The sequence below is a fragment of the Acomys minous genome, assembly GCF_964271855.1.
Source record: "Acomys minous genome assembly, chromosome: 15".
Taxonomy (NCBI): domain Eukaryota; kingdom Metazoa; phylum Chordata; class Mammalia; order Rodentia; family Muridae; genus Acomys; species Acomys minous.
Window position 1 is genome coordinate 101,688,757 of NC_140497.1, and position 18,420 is coordinate 101,707,176.

Consider the following 18,420-nt stretch of genomic DNA (forward strand, 5'->3'; position numbering starts at 1 on the left):
ATCAGTGCTGCCGTGTTCTCTGCCACGGAAGGTGCAGGATGCTACCAGGCGGCCGCTGTCAAGCGCGCCGCGCGCGCCTTAGTACGCCGGCGTGGCCACGCCCCTCCCGGGGGTCTCCAAACGCGCTGCCTAGCCGCGCGCATGCGTCTTCACCCCCGCGCCGCGCGCCTCTCCAGTGCGCCTGCGCCGTGCTCTGGGCTGCGCTTGCGCCTGCGTGTTGCTCTCCGGCCGTGGGCCAGGCCGGCGCCTGCGCCGTGGCGTCCGCGAGTGGGGGGGGCGAGGAGGTGGAGGAGGAGGAGGAGGAGGAGGAGGAGGCGGCGGCGAGAAGATGGCGACTTCGAACAATCCGCGGAAATTTAGCGAGAAGATCGCACTGCACAACCAGAAGCAGGCGGAGGAGACGGCGGCCTTCGAGGAGGTCATGAAGGACCTGAGCCTGACGCGGGCCGCGCGGGTGAGAGCGCGGGGGAGGGGAGGGGAGGAGGGAGGGGAGGAGGGAGAGACGCGGGGGCGGGGCTGCGGCCGCCGCAGGTGTCCCCACGCCGCCAGCCGGTGCGGAGCGGCTGCTCGCGAGATTGCTCTTTGGACTGGGCAGGTGGTCCTATTGCAGCTACCTGAGGGGACAGGTGTCATCTATCATCGTTACCTGAGGGACCGTGGGCCCTCATCATAGCTGTCAGAATGGACACGTGTCACCTCCCTGATTGCTACCTGATGGGACTGAGACCTCATTACTGCTTCCTTGGGGGACCTACATTGCTACCTGATGGGGCAGGTGTCACCCTTCATTGATACTTGACGGGGCAGATGTCACCCTTCGTTGCCACCTGAGAGGGCAGGTGTCACCCTTCATTGCTACTCGGTGGGGCGGATGTCACCCTTCATTGCCACCTGCGAGGACAGTTGTTGCCTTCTTGCTACCTGTGGGGACAAGTGGCCCCATTGTTGCCATCCATTGTGCTGCTTGAATGGACAGTTGTCACTCTTGATTGCTAGCTGAAAGAGAGGTTCCCCTCATTGTTATCTGAGGGCACAGTTGTCACGAGGAGGCAATACCTTGTCATTGTCACCTGTGCCCTCCCTGGGGTTTCCTGCTTCTGCCACAGAGCAGATGTTTTCCCTCTGGGATCGCTGAGTGGCCCTGCATGGGGTCCCCAGAATGGAGGTAGCAGCTCGGTTCCCATGCTGCCTCTGTGCTGGGGACCAGGTGATGGGCCTCCATTCATGACAAGGAGCAGCCACCTACCGGACTTGGGTCTGGTGGCTGGGCCATTTGGCACGCCTAGCTGGTCTTCCTGGCTTCCTGGCCACAGTGGAGTGGACCTGGGCCCCTGAGCCTTCCATGTCAACTGTGTGTCCCTGGGTTCTGAGGCCTACTTCCTGCTTCCTGTGTGACCTGCCAGGGGCACTTACATGAGGGTCTGATTCGTCAGCCAGAGCCTTTGGGTCCGGTGATTTTTACAGGCAGTTGCTTGCTTCTCTGAAATGTGGCATCAATAGATGAAGATGTGTGCTCGGAACGTGCGGGTGTCAGGCCCTGCTCCCAGTGTGCTCCCGAGGGGATTCAGGTTACCCCTGAGCCCCTGGAGAAAGGGGTGGCCAGCGAATGGATGAGCAAATGAAAGTGTGTCATCTGACGGGTGGTGGTGGCGCACGCCTTTAATCCCAGCACTCAGGAGGCAAAGGCAGGCGGATCGCTGTGAGTTCGAGGCCAGCCTGGTCTACAAAGCGAGTCCAGGACAGCCAGGGCTACACAGAGAGACCCCTTTTCGACCAAAAACAACAGCAACAACAACAAAAAAGTGTGTCATCCCTCTGTCCCTCACTGGGCAGCGTGGCTGAGGCTGCCTCTCGTTTCCAGCACATTGTAGGTGTCTGCATACAGTTGATACCAAGTGTTTGCAGTGTAACTAGAACAAGAGTTCCAAGGCTAGCGCTTTGATGGAAATCTGTCTGGTTTCTTCACAAGACTGGAAATAAATGATTGTGGAAAAGATGACTGAGGCAAGGTCCCATGTAGCACAGGCTAGCCTTGAACTCACTGAGTAGCTTGAGGTTGACTTGGAAGTCTTGACGTTCCTACCTCCCCGTTCCTGAGCACCATGCCTGTCCTGAAAGGATTGAACGGCTTGGTCAGTGTGGGTGGGAAGTGAGTGACGACTGTCGAGTCGTGTGGCCGCACCGCTGTCTTCCAGAGCAGTTTCATTGCCCAAAGGCCCCTGTCCACTTCAGCATCCCTGGCCACTTCCCTTCCTGTTCCTACACCTGTTCCGGAATCACAGGCAAGCCCGCGGCCTTCTGGTTTGGGCCTCCATGCTCAGCACTGAATTTTCAAAGTCGTCCGCGTAGCACTTGCCCACACGTCATTCCGGCTTTTTTAAGATGGCAGGTTGATGAGATAGCCCAGTGGCTAAAGGCTCTGTCTGCCAAGCCTGAGGACCTGAGTTCAGTCCCTGGGACCCATTTGGTAGAAGGAGCAAACTGACCCCTGCAACTTGTCCTCTGACCTTCACATGCGCGATGCCCCATGAGTAGCTGGGTGTGGGGAGCCTGTCTCTCAGCAGCTGAAGGCTGAGGCAGGAGGATTGCTGTGAGTCTGAGGCTTTTAAAGACAGCTTAGGCTATAAAGCAAGGCAAATCTAAAAAAAAAAAAGAGAAAGAAAAAAAGGGAAAAGGAAGTGCTGAAGACTTGTGTAGTAAGGTGAAGTGCTTGTCACAAAGCGTGCGGACTGGATTCTGATCCCCAGCACTCACATGCGAAGTACCTGCCCATGCTGAGGACGCAGTCAAGAGCGTTTCGCCTGCTCCCCACGGCCAGCCCGGCAACAGCAGCTCTGGGCTCAGTGTAAGGGCACTGGCTACCTTTCCAGAGGCCCTGGGTTCAGTTCCCACGATCATGTCCGACAGCTCACAACTGTCTGCGTCTCCAGCTCCAAGGGGATTTTGGCCTCTCTGGGCACCTGCACTCATATTGCGGCTACACACACTACCCATAATTTAAAAATTAAAATTGGCCAGGCATGGTGGTGATGCCCACCTTTTATTCTAGCACTGGGGAGGCAGATGCAGGTGAATCTCTGAGTTTAAGGCCAACCTGGTCTACAGAGAGAGTTCTAGGTAAGCCAGGGCTACACAGAGAAACCCCATCTCGAGGAACCCCCCAAAAACCCCAAAAAATATAGTGGCCTTGCTCCTTGCCAGCTCCCCCTTTGACAGTTATCAGGCCTCTGGGGTCCACCAGCTGTGCTTGCCCCTCTGCTGCTCCAAGGACTGTGGGGTATCACTGAAGAGCCGGTGGGGCTGGGTCATTCTGTCTGTCGTGCTGGACACGTGGGGGTCCTCACCTCTCGGCCCCTTGGGAAGAGGTGTCCATGCCACACGTTCTGATCCCTGTGTCCTGGGAAGATGGTAAGGCCATTGGAGACTGTGCTGGGGCCGAGTGGCCCTGTGGGGTGTGCAGATGGGAGCGCTGGCAACCTGAGCAAGGGGCCATCCGGAGCCTCTTTGTGCAGAAGGGGGTGGGGTTGGGCATCACCTGCTGGCTGTTGCCTTGGGACACTGGGCTCTTGCTGTGACTGAAACCAAGTATCTTAGCCCACAGCAGCGATGCCCTTAGTCGGCTAGGTGTGGTGGCGCCTGTGTGCTCTCCCAGATGCTCGGGAGGCTGACCACACAGCGAGGTCCTCTCTTCACAGAATCAGTAGTGCAGGCTAGCCCTGCCCGGGCTGAGTGGTGGTATTCTGGCCGGTACCTGTGACAGGGGTGGCTTTGCTGAGAACAGAGCCCGGAACACCTGTTATTCAATCTGTGTGTGACTTTATGTGTGTGTGTGACTCTGTGTGTGTGTGTCTGTATGTCCGTGTGTGTCTGTGTGCACGCACATGTGTGTGCCATAGCGCATGTGTGGAAACCAAAGGACAGCTTGCTGGAATTGTCTCTTGCCTTTTCTCGTGTGCGTCCTGGAGATTGAACTCAGGTCATCGGGGCTTGGTGGCAATCACCTTCATGCACACCGAGCCATGTAGCTGGCCCTTTGGCACTTTGTCTTGTGCTACCAGGGCTGCCTGCTGCCATCTGTGATCTCTGCAGAGCAAACATCCCAAGCTGCTGTCAAGAGGATGGGGGTACCACCCTCATCACTGCCCCCTCTCTAGAAGCTGCTCCAGGATGTGGGCGGCACCCCCAGAGCAGCTGGAAACGTGTGAAAACCATCTGTCCATGCTCAGCCCCAGGACCGAGCAGCGAGACCTTGGTGGCAAAAAGACCCTGTAGATGGGATCTGGTGAGGTCACAGCAACGTCTCAGCATGGGAGGTGGCCGGCCATGGTTGCGCACACTTCTCACGTAGCATTCAGGAGGCTAAGGTGGAAGGCGCAGCAGTTCAAGGCCAGCCTCAGCCACATAAACGGGGACAGAGGTCTCTGACACCACATACAAAGAATAGGCAGACGAATGCCCGGCTGGGTGCCTGACAGGCACAGGCTTCTGTGACACCATGGTGGCAGGCTTCTGTCCCAGGGACTTGGAGGACAGCTCTTCCTGTGGTTTCACAGCTATGCCAAAACAAACAAACAAAAAAAGCTGTTGCGGTGTTTGAGACAGCCTCACTCTAGCCAGGCTGTGTGAGGTGCACTCCAGGCTTCCTTCTGTACTTGGTTTGTGTGTGTGTGTGTGTGTGTGTGTGTGTGTGTGTGTGTGTGTGTGTGTGCACGTGTGTACTTGTGGGCTTGGGTAGAGCAGGACATCACTGTACCGCTCCATCCTTCTCTGGCTTCTTCTCTTTACTCCAAGTCCCGTGTTGGTCCTGGAACTGGGCTGCTGGGCAGCAAGCCCCGGCTGTCCTCTAGTGTGTACCCTTGTTGAAGTTCTGGGGTTACAGGAATGTATGGCCACGGCCAGGTTTTTATGTGGGTGCCAGGCTGGTGCTTGTTGCTCACTCAGCAAGTGCTGTTACCACTGACCCGTCTTCCAAGCCGCTGTGCTTTTTTTTAAAGACATGGTCTCTCTGTGTAGCCCTAGCTGACATAGAACTTGCAGACTAGTCTGGCCTCAGACGTAGAGATCCATCTGCCTCTTGTCTCCCCAGGGCCACCACACTTGGTCCCTTGGTCACTTGAAAAAATTACTTATTTTTCATTTATTTTAGTGAGTGTGTGTGTGTGTGTGTGTCTTACGTTTTTGTATGTGCACCATGTGAATGCTTGGTTCCTGGGGAAGTCAGGAGAGGGCATCGGATCCCCTGGACTGGAATTACAGATAGTTGTGAGCCTCTGCGAGGGAGCTGGGAACCAACCCGGGGTCCTCTGTAAAAACAGCAAGTGCTCTTACCCACTGTGCCATCTCTCCAGCCCGAGACCCCAGGATTTCATGACAACATGAGGTGAGATGTTGACTGGGGAAAAGTGCTGCAGAGTCCAGTGAGTGTGATCCTCGGACCCACATGATGTGCCTTACTCCTGTGATAAAACACCTTAACCAAAAACTACTTGGGGGATGCAGGGAATTATCCCAGCTTAAAGCTCTCAGGCCTCCTCCATCACTGAGGGAAGCCAAGGCAGGAACTCAGGCAGGGCAGGAACCTGGAGGCAGGAGCTGATGCGGAGCCAGGGAGGGTGCCGCTCGCTGGCTTGCTCAGCCTGCTCTCTTATAGAACCAGGGACAACTTGCTCAGGGATGGCAGCACACCCAGTGGGCTGGGCCTCCCCCCATCACTCATCAGTCAAGAAAATGTACACAGCTCCATATGGGGAGCATCTTCTCAATTGTGGTCCCTGTTCCAAAATGATTCTAGTTTATGTCGCTTGACATAAATGTAGCCAGCACATGGTAGAAGGAAAGAAACAGGAAACAACTCCTGCAGTTTGTGTGTTCCCCCCTGCCCCGCCCCCATCTCTCTCACACACACACTGGCATGCACACACCCCTTCCCAAATATACAAAACAAATAAAAAGGAAAAAAAAAAAGTAAAGCCAATTATGGGCTGTATGGCCAGACCATGTATCAAAGCAAACAAGGAAGAATGGCAGCATTGCTCAGGGGTGGAGCCCCTGCCTAGGATCCCCCAGTGAGGGGCTGGGGCGTGGCTCAGGGGTGGAGCCCCTGCCTAGGATCCCCCAGTGAGGGGCTGGGGGTGTGGCTCAGGGGTGGAGCCCCTGCCTAGGATCCCCCAGTGAGGGGCTGGGGGCGTGGCTCAGGGGTGGAGCCCCTGCCTAGGATCCCCCAGTGAGGGGCTGGGGGCGTGGCTCAGGGGTGGGGTTCATGCCTAGGATCCCCCAGTGAAGAGTTGGAGATGGTTCAGTAGGGTGCTTTCTTCCGGTGACTCAGTTTCCCAATCCAGTCCTGTGTTCCTTTGGTCCCTGGAAGCAGAGCTTTTATTTGCAGCCATTTGTTCTTTGTCATAATTCTGGTGGTGGTGGCCATGGCACCATGACATGGAGCTTTGGCTTGCAGCTTTTATTTCCACAGACCATGTCCGCTGCTGGTTGCACAGAACGTGTGCCTGGGTTAGTCCAGCAGGTGGCCCAGGGCAAGAGGCTCTCAGAGGGCTGGCCCTGATCCAGGTGCTTCTGCATGCAGTCAGCAGGTAACACCAGGTGCTCCTGCATGCAGTGTTGGTGACAGAACAAACACCCACGGCACACACCCACATGCTGGCAGAGTGCTCTAGTGGAGCCAGGCAGACTTTTCCACTAAGCCACACCACCACCCCTGCAGTTCAGCTTTTGTGACTTCTGTGACTCCAAATGAAGCAGTCCCTCACCTGGTCTTCTCAGGGCCTTGTGGGCCTCTAACTGACTCGGACTCAGAAGTAAGAGCAGCCCCCTGGGTCTCAGCGTTTGGGGGCAGGTCACAGTGGTGTGGGTGCTGCCCAGAGGCCTGAGCCTGCCTCCCCCAAGTGGAAGAGGAAATGACCCTTCTGCTGGGGACCAGCTGGCTGCTGGCCCTGGGACAGTGGTACCAGGAAGAGTTCTCTCTGTGAGCTGTGTGCGTGCGTGCGTGTGTGCGTGCGTGCGTGCGTGCGTGTGAGTTGTCATCCCCAGGGCCAATGAGCAGTATGTGCATACCTTGTGACTCCTGCCTTGTTTCCTTATGGTCCCTGGTGGGTCCCTTGGGCCTCTGATCCATTGTTATGGACTAGGCGGACTTAACTGGCTTGTGCTGGATGAGTTACTGTCGGCGTTGGTGGCTTTCTGGTTTCAGCTTGGTCTCATGTGGACATCGGGGAGTGTAGCCAGGGAGAGAGCAGGACCTAGTGCCTACTGAGGAAGGCCACTCGGGGGCACACCTGCTCTCCCTGCACTTGGGAGGGGAGACGGGGAGATCGGGCATTCAGCATCCATGCCGCCTACATAGCCAGCCTGAGTTGGGCCTGGGCTACATGAGACCAAGAGCTGTGGAGACAGCTTCCTCGGTGAAGAGTTTGATCTCAGAGTTTGTGCCACACATCTGTAACCTCAGCACTGGGTGGCAGAGACCGGGGGATTCCTGCTGCTGCTGCCCAGTGAGGAAACACTTTGTGTCAATTTGTGGCTGCCATGTGCCCATGGGTATACGTGTGTGCAGCCACAGAACAAATCCCAAAACTAGCACCAGGTGTAGTGTTTCATGGCTGTAATCTAAGCATGCAAGACTTAGAGGCAGGGGATTGCTGCAACTTTGAGATTGGCTTTAGTTACATATTGAGACTCTGAGCCAACAACCATCAGCATCCCCTTCCATGCCATTGCTTGGGAGGCTGAGGCAGGAGGATTGTGGGTTCCAGGCCAGCCTTGGCAGTATGGTGGCCTCCCACTAGCTATTCCTTGGAGAGCCCACCCAATGCTGAGCCTGCCTTGGAAGGTGTCGTCAGTCACAACTGGAGCAGGACTCAGGCCCTGAGTGTCTGGGGCATGTGTGTACAGAGAAGGTGGCGAAGCCATGGCTGCAGGAGACCCAGCAGCTTGTCCCAGCCAGTGCTGGGCTGCTGATAGCCCCCGTGACAGGACTGCGAGGCCCAGAGAGCACACGTCACAGAGTCAGTTGGGCACGCCAGACTGACCCAGTAGCCGGAGCAATTTCTTTCATATCATGCAGTTTGGGAGTGTGCCAGCCTGCTGGGCTGCGGCAGGGTATGCTAGTCTGCCAGAACCCATGAGCAGAGGAAACAGCTCTCAGAGTAGAGATTTCGTGGCGAGGGTGCTGGGAGGGAAGGAGGCAGCTGGTAACAGGAGCCCTGGAAGGCTACAGAAAAAAGCCGTGTGAGAGGATGGAGCTGGAGGTGCCTCGGTATTGATGGTAGCTCCAGAGAGGGGCCCGTCACACATCTGTGTCGCTCATGTGAGGTGTCATGTGGCTCGGATGTAACCTGTGTCTCACACTAGTGTCCCTGGCCTTCCAACATGGGGCAATGACCCCCATCATGCACTCTTTCGCTATAAGGCATGTTCATTCCCCTGGTTTCTAGAACCTATACATCGTTACCTTTGCTCCCCATACTTATGTGCTGGGTGTGAAGGTCACTGGTCAGGAAGTCTCTTCCTCTGCGTTCCCTAGCAGCAGGAGAGAATGCAAAGGTTTGAGGGGTGCGAGATAAGGAGTGGGCACGGAGGCTGTGGCAGTGATGTCAGTGGAGTGCGCTGGAAGGCCTGTCCAGGAGCTAATGGGCAGCTGCAGCTGAAGACAGCCGCCTGCCACTTCTCTTGTAGTGCTCGGTAGTGTGGCTTGTTCAGGTGGTTGCCTGTCCCAGCCAGCCGTGGCCATGTGTCCCTGGCTGGACAAATGAGACACCCTGAATGCCTTGGGGTCCAGGGATTCAGTCAACTTTTAGCATTTAGGGGAAGTGAGGTACAGCAGCCTTGTCCTCCTGGGAAGAGAGTGTAGGGTGAGCAGAACACTGGTTGCAGGCTTGGTAGGCTGCCCTGCTCAGCTCTGCACCCTCTTTAGACTGAGGCACCGTTGCATGGCCTCTGTCACCTATTGTGAAAAGAGGAATTAGTGGCTAGTGCACCTGCAGCAGCTGGCTGTGCTGCTCTGTGCTGCTGGGGGACACTTGGCATCCAGACAAAATATACCCAGCAGGCACAGGCTGACTCAGCAGGCATGGAATGTACTTTAATAGGTGCAGGCTGTACTCAGCAGTCACTCACAGGGGCGCAGTGTATTCAGCAGTCACTCAACAGGTGTGCAGTGTATTCAGCAGTCACTCATGGGGGTGCAGTGTATTCAGCAGTCATTCAGCAGGAGTGCAGTATATTTTGTAGGTACTCAGCAGGTGTGCAGTGTACTCAGCAGACACTCAGCAGGTATGCAATGTATTCAGCAGTCACTCAGCAGGTGTGCAGTGTATTCAGTGGGCACTCAGCAGGTGTGCAGTGTATTCAGTGGACACTCAGCAGGTGTGCAGTGTACTCAGCAGACACTCAGCAGATGTGCAGTGTATTCAGCTGTCACTCAGCAGGTATGGTGTATTCAGCAGTCACTCAACAGGTGTGCAGTGTATTCAGCAGGCATTCAACATGTGTGCAGTGTATTCAGCAGGCATTCAACATGTGTGCAGTGTATTCAGCAGGCACTCAGCAGGGGTGCAGTGTGTAGCCACCAAGTCCTTGGCCTCCACAGGAGGCTGCCTGGAGCCTCTGATAACCCAAAAAGAGTGTTTCCTGTTGGGGACATGTCTTTTCTAATGACAGGAGGGAAGTCACAGCTAAGAGTCACCCTGCTCCCTGGCTGTCCTCAGGGTGACTTCAGGAAGGTGTGGTGACTAGCGGTAGGTAGTGTTGAATGCCCACCCTGGTGACTTGGGTGACTTTTCGGCAAAGCAGTAACGTTATGAACAGATCAAACAAATGCATGCTATGGGAGAGTGCGTGCCTGCAAACTCCCAACTCAGTCCTGCCGCCACGCCACCCCGGGCTTGCTCCAACCCCAATAGAGGAGCAAGGGATCACCCCATCTGGGTCTCAGTTTCCCCTCTATGAAGGCAGGAAGTGAGCAGGAGATCTGTGCTCCTTGCAGAGAGAGGCGAGGGCCCTGTGGCCTCCTGACTGAGCGGGACTCCGCGCTTGAGTTGCTTCCTTTTGTTTCTTCTGGTTTGTTTCGGGGCTGCACATCCGGATGCTCCCATGTGCTGGGGTCAGAGATGCTCATCACCACCACACTCAGCTCCAGCAGACAGGGTCTCAGCCCTGCAGCCTAGGCTGGCCTGGGACTTGTGGCAATCCCCCTGCATCATCTTCCTGATGGCCATCACCAGCCTGTGCTTCAGTCATGTGCTGCGTCACCTTCACACCAAGAGTTTGAGAGGATCCCATTTTTCCCTTGCTCCCCAGTGCTTGCCCAGGATTCCACTCGGATCTGCAGCTGTGCAGCCCGTGGCTCTGTGGATTGCAGATGAGAGGCAGTTGCCAGTGCGGCTCTCCCCTTCATGGGGCTGTGCCTTCTCTCACCCTGGCCATGGCACCCTTTGATGTATGAATGTTTATAATTTTGACAAAGTCCAGTTCCTGGTGGGTTTTGTTTGTTTGTTTTCTTTTATTGCTTGAGTTTGGTGTGGTATCCAAGACTGACTGCCAAGCCTGCATGGCTCCCACATTCCTGGGGTGCTGGCTGAATTAGAGGTCTGCGGTTTCCGAGAGAGCTGGGCTTGGGTTCTACTTCTGGTCTTCCAGTGTGGATTCTGAGCGCTGTCCATATTCCTTTCTCTGTGTGTGAAAATGCCGTTTTCCCAGAGCCCTTTGCACAAAGGCTGCTCTTTTCCACTCTTGGTACTAGTGTTAGTAGTCATATGACTGCTTCCATGAAGGCTGGTTTCTAGAGCATTCCATCCTGTTGGGTCTATTTGTTTGGTTGTTTTTGTTTTGGTTTGGTTTTTCCAAGACGGTTCCTCTGTGTAGCTTTGGATGTCCTGGAACTCACTTTGTAGACCAGGCTGGCCTTGAACTCAGATATCTGCCTGCCTCTGCCTCCTTTGAGTGCTGGAATTAAAGGTGTGCGTCACCACAGCCCAGCTTGTTTTGTTTTGTTTTTAATGTTTATTTGCTGGGGGTATCCATACATGTGAAAGTTAAAAGGTGATGAGAATCAGTTGTCTATAGTATTTAAACATAAAGAGATGTGGCATCAGCCATGTTGGCACGCATCCATCATCCTGTGTGGATGGTCAGTCCACAGCACGTCCAGTGCACTGTCACAGAGAACAGGCCGGGAGCAGAGCTGGGAGAGCCCCAGGATATGGCCCTGAGGCCAATGTTAGGGCCTGGGTGAGGAGAGAGGTGGTATTGCTGTTGGAGGACAGGGAATTGGTATGGGTGAGAGGAACTGAGATGCTGGGGCATCCAGGGGCTGCATCCTATTTGTCCACCCATGAGCCACGCCCCCAGCCCCTCACTGGAGGATCCTAGGCAGAGGCTCCACCCCCGAGCCACGCCCCCAGTCTCTCACTGGGGGATCCTAGGCAGGGACTCCACCCCTGAGCCACACCCCCAACCCCTCACTGGAGGATCCTAGGCAGAAGTTCCACCCCTGAGCCACGCCCCCAGCCCCTCACTGGGGGATCCTAGGCAGAGGCTCCACCCCCGAGCCACACCCCCAGTTTCTCACTGGGGGATCCTAGGCAGGGACTCCACCCCTGAGCCACACCCCCAGCCCCTCACTGGAGGATCCTAGGCAGAAGTTCCACCCCTGAGCCACGCCCCCAGCCTCTCACTGGGGGATCCTAGGCAGGGGCTCCACCTCTGAGCCACACCCCCAGCCCCTCACTGGGGGATTCTAGGTAGAGCCTCCACCCCTGAGCCATGCCCTGCCCCTCACTGGAGGATTCTAGGCAGGGGCTCCACCCCTGAGCCATGCCCCCAGCTCAGTACCATCAGCCCCAGGGCAGGGCTGAATTTGAATCTCATTTTCCTATTTACTAATTTTGTTTTGTTTTGTTGTTATTGGTTTTTTTGTTTTGGTTTGTTTTGGTTTTGGTTTTTCGAGACAGGGTTTCTCTGTGTAGCCCTGGCTATCCTAGACTTGCTTTGTAGACCAGGCTAGCCTTGAACTCACAGCGATCTGCCTGCCTCTGCCTCCCAAGTGCTGGGATTAAAGGCGTGTGTGCTACCATGCCCGGCCTATTTACTAATTTTGATGAAGCTTCTCCAACCTATTTCTGTGACATTGAGTACATTTATACTTCAGTGCAACTGTTAATTGGCACCTAGTTCTAGAACACCCCATACCTTTAATAGGAGAGCAGTCACTTCAGCTCCCCTCTCCCAGACTGTGGCAACCCCTGATCAGCTTACTTGCTCTGTAGGTGAGTATTTTGCATCCTTGGGATGGCACACAATGTGGCCCTATTCTCTGGCTTCTGACACTCACTGGCAGTTTTTCAAGGTCCATCTTCATTGTGGTATGCCAGCGCCTCATCCCTTTTCAGGGCTGAGCAATATTCCTACATCCACACTGTGTCACATGCTGCTCACGGAAACTGGCTTTGAGCGTGTGCTTGCTGGCTTTTGCCTTTCTTGCCTTTGACAGAGAACCATGAGTGTGTGTTTGCCTGTCTTCTGCCTTTCACGGGGGCCTGTCCCTCGGGATGGAATGCTGGGTCATACGGTAATTTTATGTTTTACTTGCTGAAGTTCTAAGCAAGTTGGCTTCATTTTAAATAGAACAGAAACCTACTGGTGTGGTTAAAAAAAAAAAAAAAAGGAGAGAGTGAGGGCATTTGAGCTGTGTTGGACACAGCCGTGATGGAGCAGCCCTACAGAAGTGACAATGCACGATGGTCTGGCAGGGCAGGCCTCCAGTGAGGTTGTGTGGACAGCTGGGTGCCAAGATGGCGCAGGCTGGGACATTATTTTGGAGCTCAAGGAGTGCTCAGGGGGTGTGGCGAGCTTGGGGTGTGTGGGGGCTTGGGGTGTGGGGGGCTTGGGGTGTGAGTGGCACCTCTTCTTGTCTCTGTCCTGGTCTGTGTGGCTTGAGCTGCCCTCCATGTGAATGTGGATGGATGCTGGTGCCATCCTCCTCCTTCATGAGCATCACTAGATGCTGGCCTGGGTGTGCTCTGAGCAAAGGCGGGAGGGCGGGATCCCACCCAGACAGCTCCTGAGACCTGGAGCACACAGCTAGCCATGGCCTGTGGAAGTCTGACCGTGAGGTTCCCATGGGGTCGCAGCCCCTCCCCTAACCCCGAGTTCTTACATAACCCGGCTGAGTGCTCCTGAAATACGGAGCATTCTAGCTATTTTGGGCCATGGTAATGAGGGCATCTCAACTTTGTTGTCTCCCTGTGGCTCCATTGCCCCTCAGGGAAGCCCTGGGGAGTAGCAGACCAGTTTCAGCGATGACCCTAGTGAGGTGGCATAGCAGTGTTGGGACCACTTTCCAAAGAAGTCTTTGTTGCCAATGTGGAAGTCACCACTTCCTCCACTTGCAGCTGGCCACCCTCAAACTGGGCCTGGGGCTGGGTGTGGTGGTGTACAGCCTTCATCCTCGGAGGCAGGAGGAGGTGAATTGCTGAGTTTGAGGCCAGCCTGGTCTGGCTTCAGGCAGCCCCCTCCCCCATTGGGGAGCATGCTTTTCTTTCCAGGTAGGCTTTGGAGTTGAGCTGCTGCAGGGTTTCGCCCTCTGAGGTACAGGGACAGTCCCACTCAAGGGCACAGGGAACTGAGTGCAGTTGGCATTCACTCAGTGTAACATACAAATGCACACTCATGCACATGTACACAGGCTCACGTCCACGTGTTTATGCTGGCACATGCAAACACATAGTTTCACACTTGAGATGTGCACATACACACTTGCATGCATTCAAATAATCACATGCCCCCCCACACACACATACACCCCCTCTAACTGTGTGCCAGGGCCCAGGCGTGCAGCCTTGGGGCTGCTGAGACAAACATGGAGACTATGTCCATCGGCTGTGTGTTCTGGCTTAGGAGGCAAGTCCTTCAGCACAGTCAGCTACCTTGCTTGCTCCAGAGACCAGGCGGCTCCTTCCTGTTCCGGCTGGCAGGACTGCGTTCTTCTCTGTCTGTACTGTGACATAGCCTGCTGTCCCATCTCTGTCTCTGACATGGCCTGCTGTCCTGTCTCTGACACAGCCTGCTGTCCTGTCTCTGTCACAGCCTGCTGCCCCGTCTCTGTCACAGCCTGCTGTCCATCTCTTTTCCTTACCTATTGCTATGTGACTGAAGACTGTGTGTCCCTGCAGTGTTCTGCTTATGTGGTGGAGGGTGCTTGGGTTTGATTTGTTTTTTGTTGTTAGACAGGATTTCACTGTGTAGACCAGGCTGGCCCAGCAGTCATAGAGATCCCCACCTCCGCCTCTGCGTGCTGGGATAAAAGGCCTGCAGTACTGCTCCTGACCATGCCACAGGGTTTTGTTTGGTTTGGTTTTTCAAGACAGGGTTTCTCTGTGTAGCCTTGGCTGTCCTAGACTTGCTTGGTAGACCAGGCTGGCCTTGAACTCACAGTGATCTACCTGCCTCTGCCTCTGGGGTGCACCACCATGCCCACCATGCCACAGTTTCAACTCTAATTTGTATTTTGAGTCTTTCCCCCTTTTGTTTGTTTGTTTTGGAGAGTGTCATATAGCCCAGGCTGGCCTTGAACTCACTCTGTAGCCAAAAATGTGACCTTAAACTCTGCAGCCTCCTTCCTCCGCTTTCCAAGTACTGGGACGACAGATGCACCGTCATTCCCAGTGTTGAACATACGATTTCTAGAACACAGTGACCCGCAGACTGCTGCCAAGGCCACACCACTGCCTGCACACACACATCCCCCACACGCACACACACCCCTAGCCCATCCCAGTTACACCCACGGACACATTCACTCACACACACACACACACACACACACACACACACACACACACAGGGTCCCGGGGGCCAGAACACCAAGGCACCAGACCTTGGAGCATGCAGCATAGCCTGTCTCATGGTTCTGTGGGCAGCTCCGTGCCCTGGCTGGAACTCTGTAAGGAGGGAAAGGAGCCTGTGAGGCATTCCCTGCTGGTTGGCCATTTGTTTGGGGCCTGGAAGCTCACAGTATGTGCCACAGATCATCAGAGGCCTGAGCTGGCTAGCGCTAGGTGTGTGGTGGTGCATGCTGCCATCCCAGCACTTGGGGCTGAGGCGGAGGCTTGAGGCTAGTCTAAGTTTATAATGAGACCCTGTTTCAAGAAGAAAACGGGGAGAGCTGGGAGGTGTCTTTGTTTTTAGCAGGCAAAGGGCTCAGTGTGCAGGCGTGAGGACCTGGCTCTAGTCCATGGCCCCAGGTTAGAGCCAAGCAAGATGGCTCACATGTGTGGCCCCAGCAGTGGGAGGTGGGGACAGCGGGGCTCCTGGAGCTTGCTGGCCAGTCCACTGAGTCTAGTTAAGGCTCTCTAGGCCAGCGAGAGACTGTCTTAAAAATTAGGATAGCAGGGCTGGCAAGACGGCTCAGGCAGAAAAGGCTTTTGTCATTGAGCCTGGAAACCTGAGCTGTGACCCCAGGACCCACGTGGTGGAGAAGAGAACTGACCCCTCCATGCTGTCCTCTGACCCCCACGTGTTCTGTGACACATGTGACAATAATGTACAAGGATATGGCAGGGGACCTCACACTCCAAACTCACCTGGCGGGCAGTGCCTGGAGAGCTACAAACAAGGTTGACCTGTCCATGCGTGCCAACCTGAGTCCACACAAGTTCACAGAAAGGCTTGCTTGGGTCACCAGCAGCGCTGTCATTGGTCCCCTCCACAGCGGATCGTCAGGGAGGAGGCATAACTGTGAAGACTTGGCCATAATTTTTCCTGGACACAAACAAGTAGGTTTGTCCCGACTGCCTCCTCTCGCTCGGCCTGCCCTGTCCCTGGCACGCTCCATTCCTAGCCCACAGCGCAGCCCCCATCCCTGGAGGCCAGCGGCTCAGGACACACAGGTGACCTCTGCACGGCTGCCCCCTGCGTGCTCTGTCTACAGAGACCTTTAGGGAATTCTGCACCTCCCGAGTGTCCGCCCAGCCTCCTCTCAGCTGCATTGCCCACATCCTCCTGAGGTCTGCAGTTCCAGCTGTTCTGGAGTGATGGAAGCCCCTATGTGAGCCTCCAGTGGGCCTGTTCCCAGGATACCTTCTGGAGAAGTCTTAGCCATGTCCCTTGTGCTGAACCAGAGGGGACAGTAAGGATCCTGAGGCCTGAAGATTGTGTCTGCCACCAGGGGCCTTTGGGTGGCAGATGGTGCGGCTGTGGTGCGAATCTAGTTACTTGGGGACAGCTGTCACAGAAGGGCTGCAGGTGACCTGGGATGGGGGAGTCAGCTCTACCAACCGCCCGTGTCCCGCTAGAGCCAGAGTGGCTCCACTGGGAAATTACGTCCTCTGTAATTCTTGAAGCAGCATCTCGTGTAGCCCAAGATGACCTTGAACTCCAAACCCTCCTCCTCCACCTCCTGAGTGCTGGGTGACAGGTGTGTATTACTGTGGCCAGCATCAGTTTTTCATTCTTCTTTTGGGGTACTTGCATGGACCCCAGAGCCCCGTGCCCTCTGTAGCTCAGTTAGCAGCCATACTTTGCAGTACAGAGAGCGCCCCCATGTCCCTGGAGGCTTAAACATATCCAGGGTGGACTTTCCGAGGCAGCCCCCCTTGCCAGAGACCATGACATTTGCCGGATCCCAGCGCACGTACATGTAGGGGCTCCCGGGCTGGCCTGGACTACAGAAGACCCTGTCTTTGAGGGGCAGGGGATGGGGAACACCTGCCATCCTTAGCACATACCACTCTGTAGTTAGGACCCTCGGTTCCTCAGTGTCCAGCCTGTGGCAGCTCCCTGAGTCCACAGCCTGGAAAACCTCCTGTGTTTGCCCTCTGTGCCCCCATTGCCCCTGGAACTGCCATGGTCTGGGCTCCAGCAGCACCGTCCCGGCTCCTCTGTGCTGGCCAGGCCCCGGCACCCACTCCCTTACTCCCTGTGCTGTATGCACTACCCTGCTCTTGCTCCCCTCTTCCTGGCACACCCCCGGGGATATCTGTCTCCCCTGCTGTGGTCTGCGCCTTTGATGAGCCCCACATCAGAGTGAGATGAGGTCACGGGTGTGTGAGTACGGAGGGCAACACAGGGCCCAGTCTGCCCTTGCTCACAGCTTCCTGTCAGCACTTGGCTTCTGGCCACATCCCTCTCTTTAAGGCCAGGTCTCATTTTTAAGGTCTTTAGCTGACTACAGAGACCCCAGGTTTTGTTTTTTGTTTTTTAAATATTTATTTATTTATTTAATGTATGTGAGTGTACTATCTGCACATACTCCTGCAGGCCAGAAGAGGGTATCAGATCTCATTATAGATGGTTGTGAGCCACTGTGTGGTTGCCAGGACCTCTGGAAGAGCAGACAGTGCTCTTAACCTCTGAGCCACCTCTCCAGTCTGAGACTCCAGTTTTTAATGCAGCTACTCTTGGGAGTTTGGGTGGGCATGAGTTTCTTGGTCGTGCAAAATCTTGAGTAGTGCAGGCCCCAGTCCCCAAGCCCATTTACCCTAGGCCACCTAGACTTGACACCCTGTGTGGTCACCTACCCCACAGGCCTGCTGGCTCCAGGGTGGGGAGGAGCGTGACACCAGCACAGTGCCTATGCCCAGAAAGCTTCTGGTAGTCACCAGCCTGGCTTATCCCAGCCCAGCCAGGAGCAGGAGCAGCTGCTCAGTCCCACACCCAGGGCACAGCGGAGCCCAGGCCAGGACACCCCTGCAAGCCATACTGGGCTGTGGGCTCCCACAGGAGGGCCTGGCTCCTCTGGGCTCCTCCTGGTCTTGGCAGGTGGGAGGAGGGTGCTGCACCCTGAGGACGTGGGGGGTGCATAGCCCAGCTTCCCAGTGCCTCACTGCTGAGGACGTGGGGGGTGCATAGCCCAGCTTCCCAGTGCCTCACTGCTGAGGACGTGGGGGGTGCATAGTCCAGCTTCCCAGTGCCTCACTGCTGAGGACGTGGGGGGTGCATAGTCCAGCTTCCCAGTGCCTCACTGCTGAGGACGTGGGGGGTGCATAGTCCAGCTTCCCAGTGTCTCACTGCTGAGGACGTGGGGGGTGCATAGTCCAGCTTCCCAGTGTCTCACTGCTGAGGACGTGGGGGGTGCATAGCCCAGCTTCCCAGTGTCTCACTGCTGAGGACGTGAGGGGTGCATAGTCCAGCTTCCCAGTGCCTCACTGCTGAGGACGTGGGGGGTGCATAGTCCAGCTTCCCAGTGCCTCACTGCTGAGGACGTGGGGGGTGCATAGTCCAGCTTCCCAGTGCCTCACTGCTGAGGACGTGGGGGGTGCATAGCCCAGCTTCCCAGTGTCTCATTGCTGTTTGAGACAGGGCCTCACATAGCCCAGGCTGACCCCAAACTCCTGAGCCTTCTGCCTCCATCTCCTGTGCCACCACACGTGGGTGATGTGCTGCTAGGAATTGAACCCGGGCCTTGTGAAGGCC

The 18,420-nt window shown here is 55.7% G+C and overlaps 1 protein-coding gene across 2 annotated transcripts in view; it reads left to right on the top strand.

Moving 5' to 3' along the window:
• The first annotated feature begins 287 nt into the window (after positions 1–287).
• Positions 288–18,420, top strand: part of CRTC1 (CREB regulated transcription coactivator 1) — a 58,325-nt gene continuing 40,192 nt past the window's right edge. For both annotated transcript variants that reach the window (XM_084760114.1, XM_084760115.1), the window contains exon 1: positions 288–454. In XM_084760114.1, coding sequence (XP_084616240.1) covers positions 329–454 — 126 coding nt within the window. In that variant the 5' untranslated portion in view covers positions 288–328. The remainder of the gene's footprint in view (positions 455–18,420) is intronic.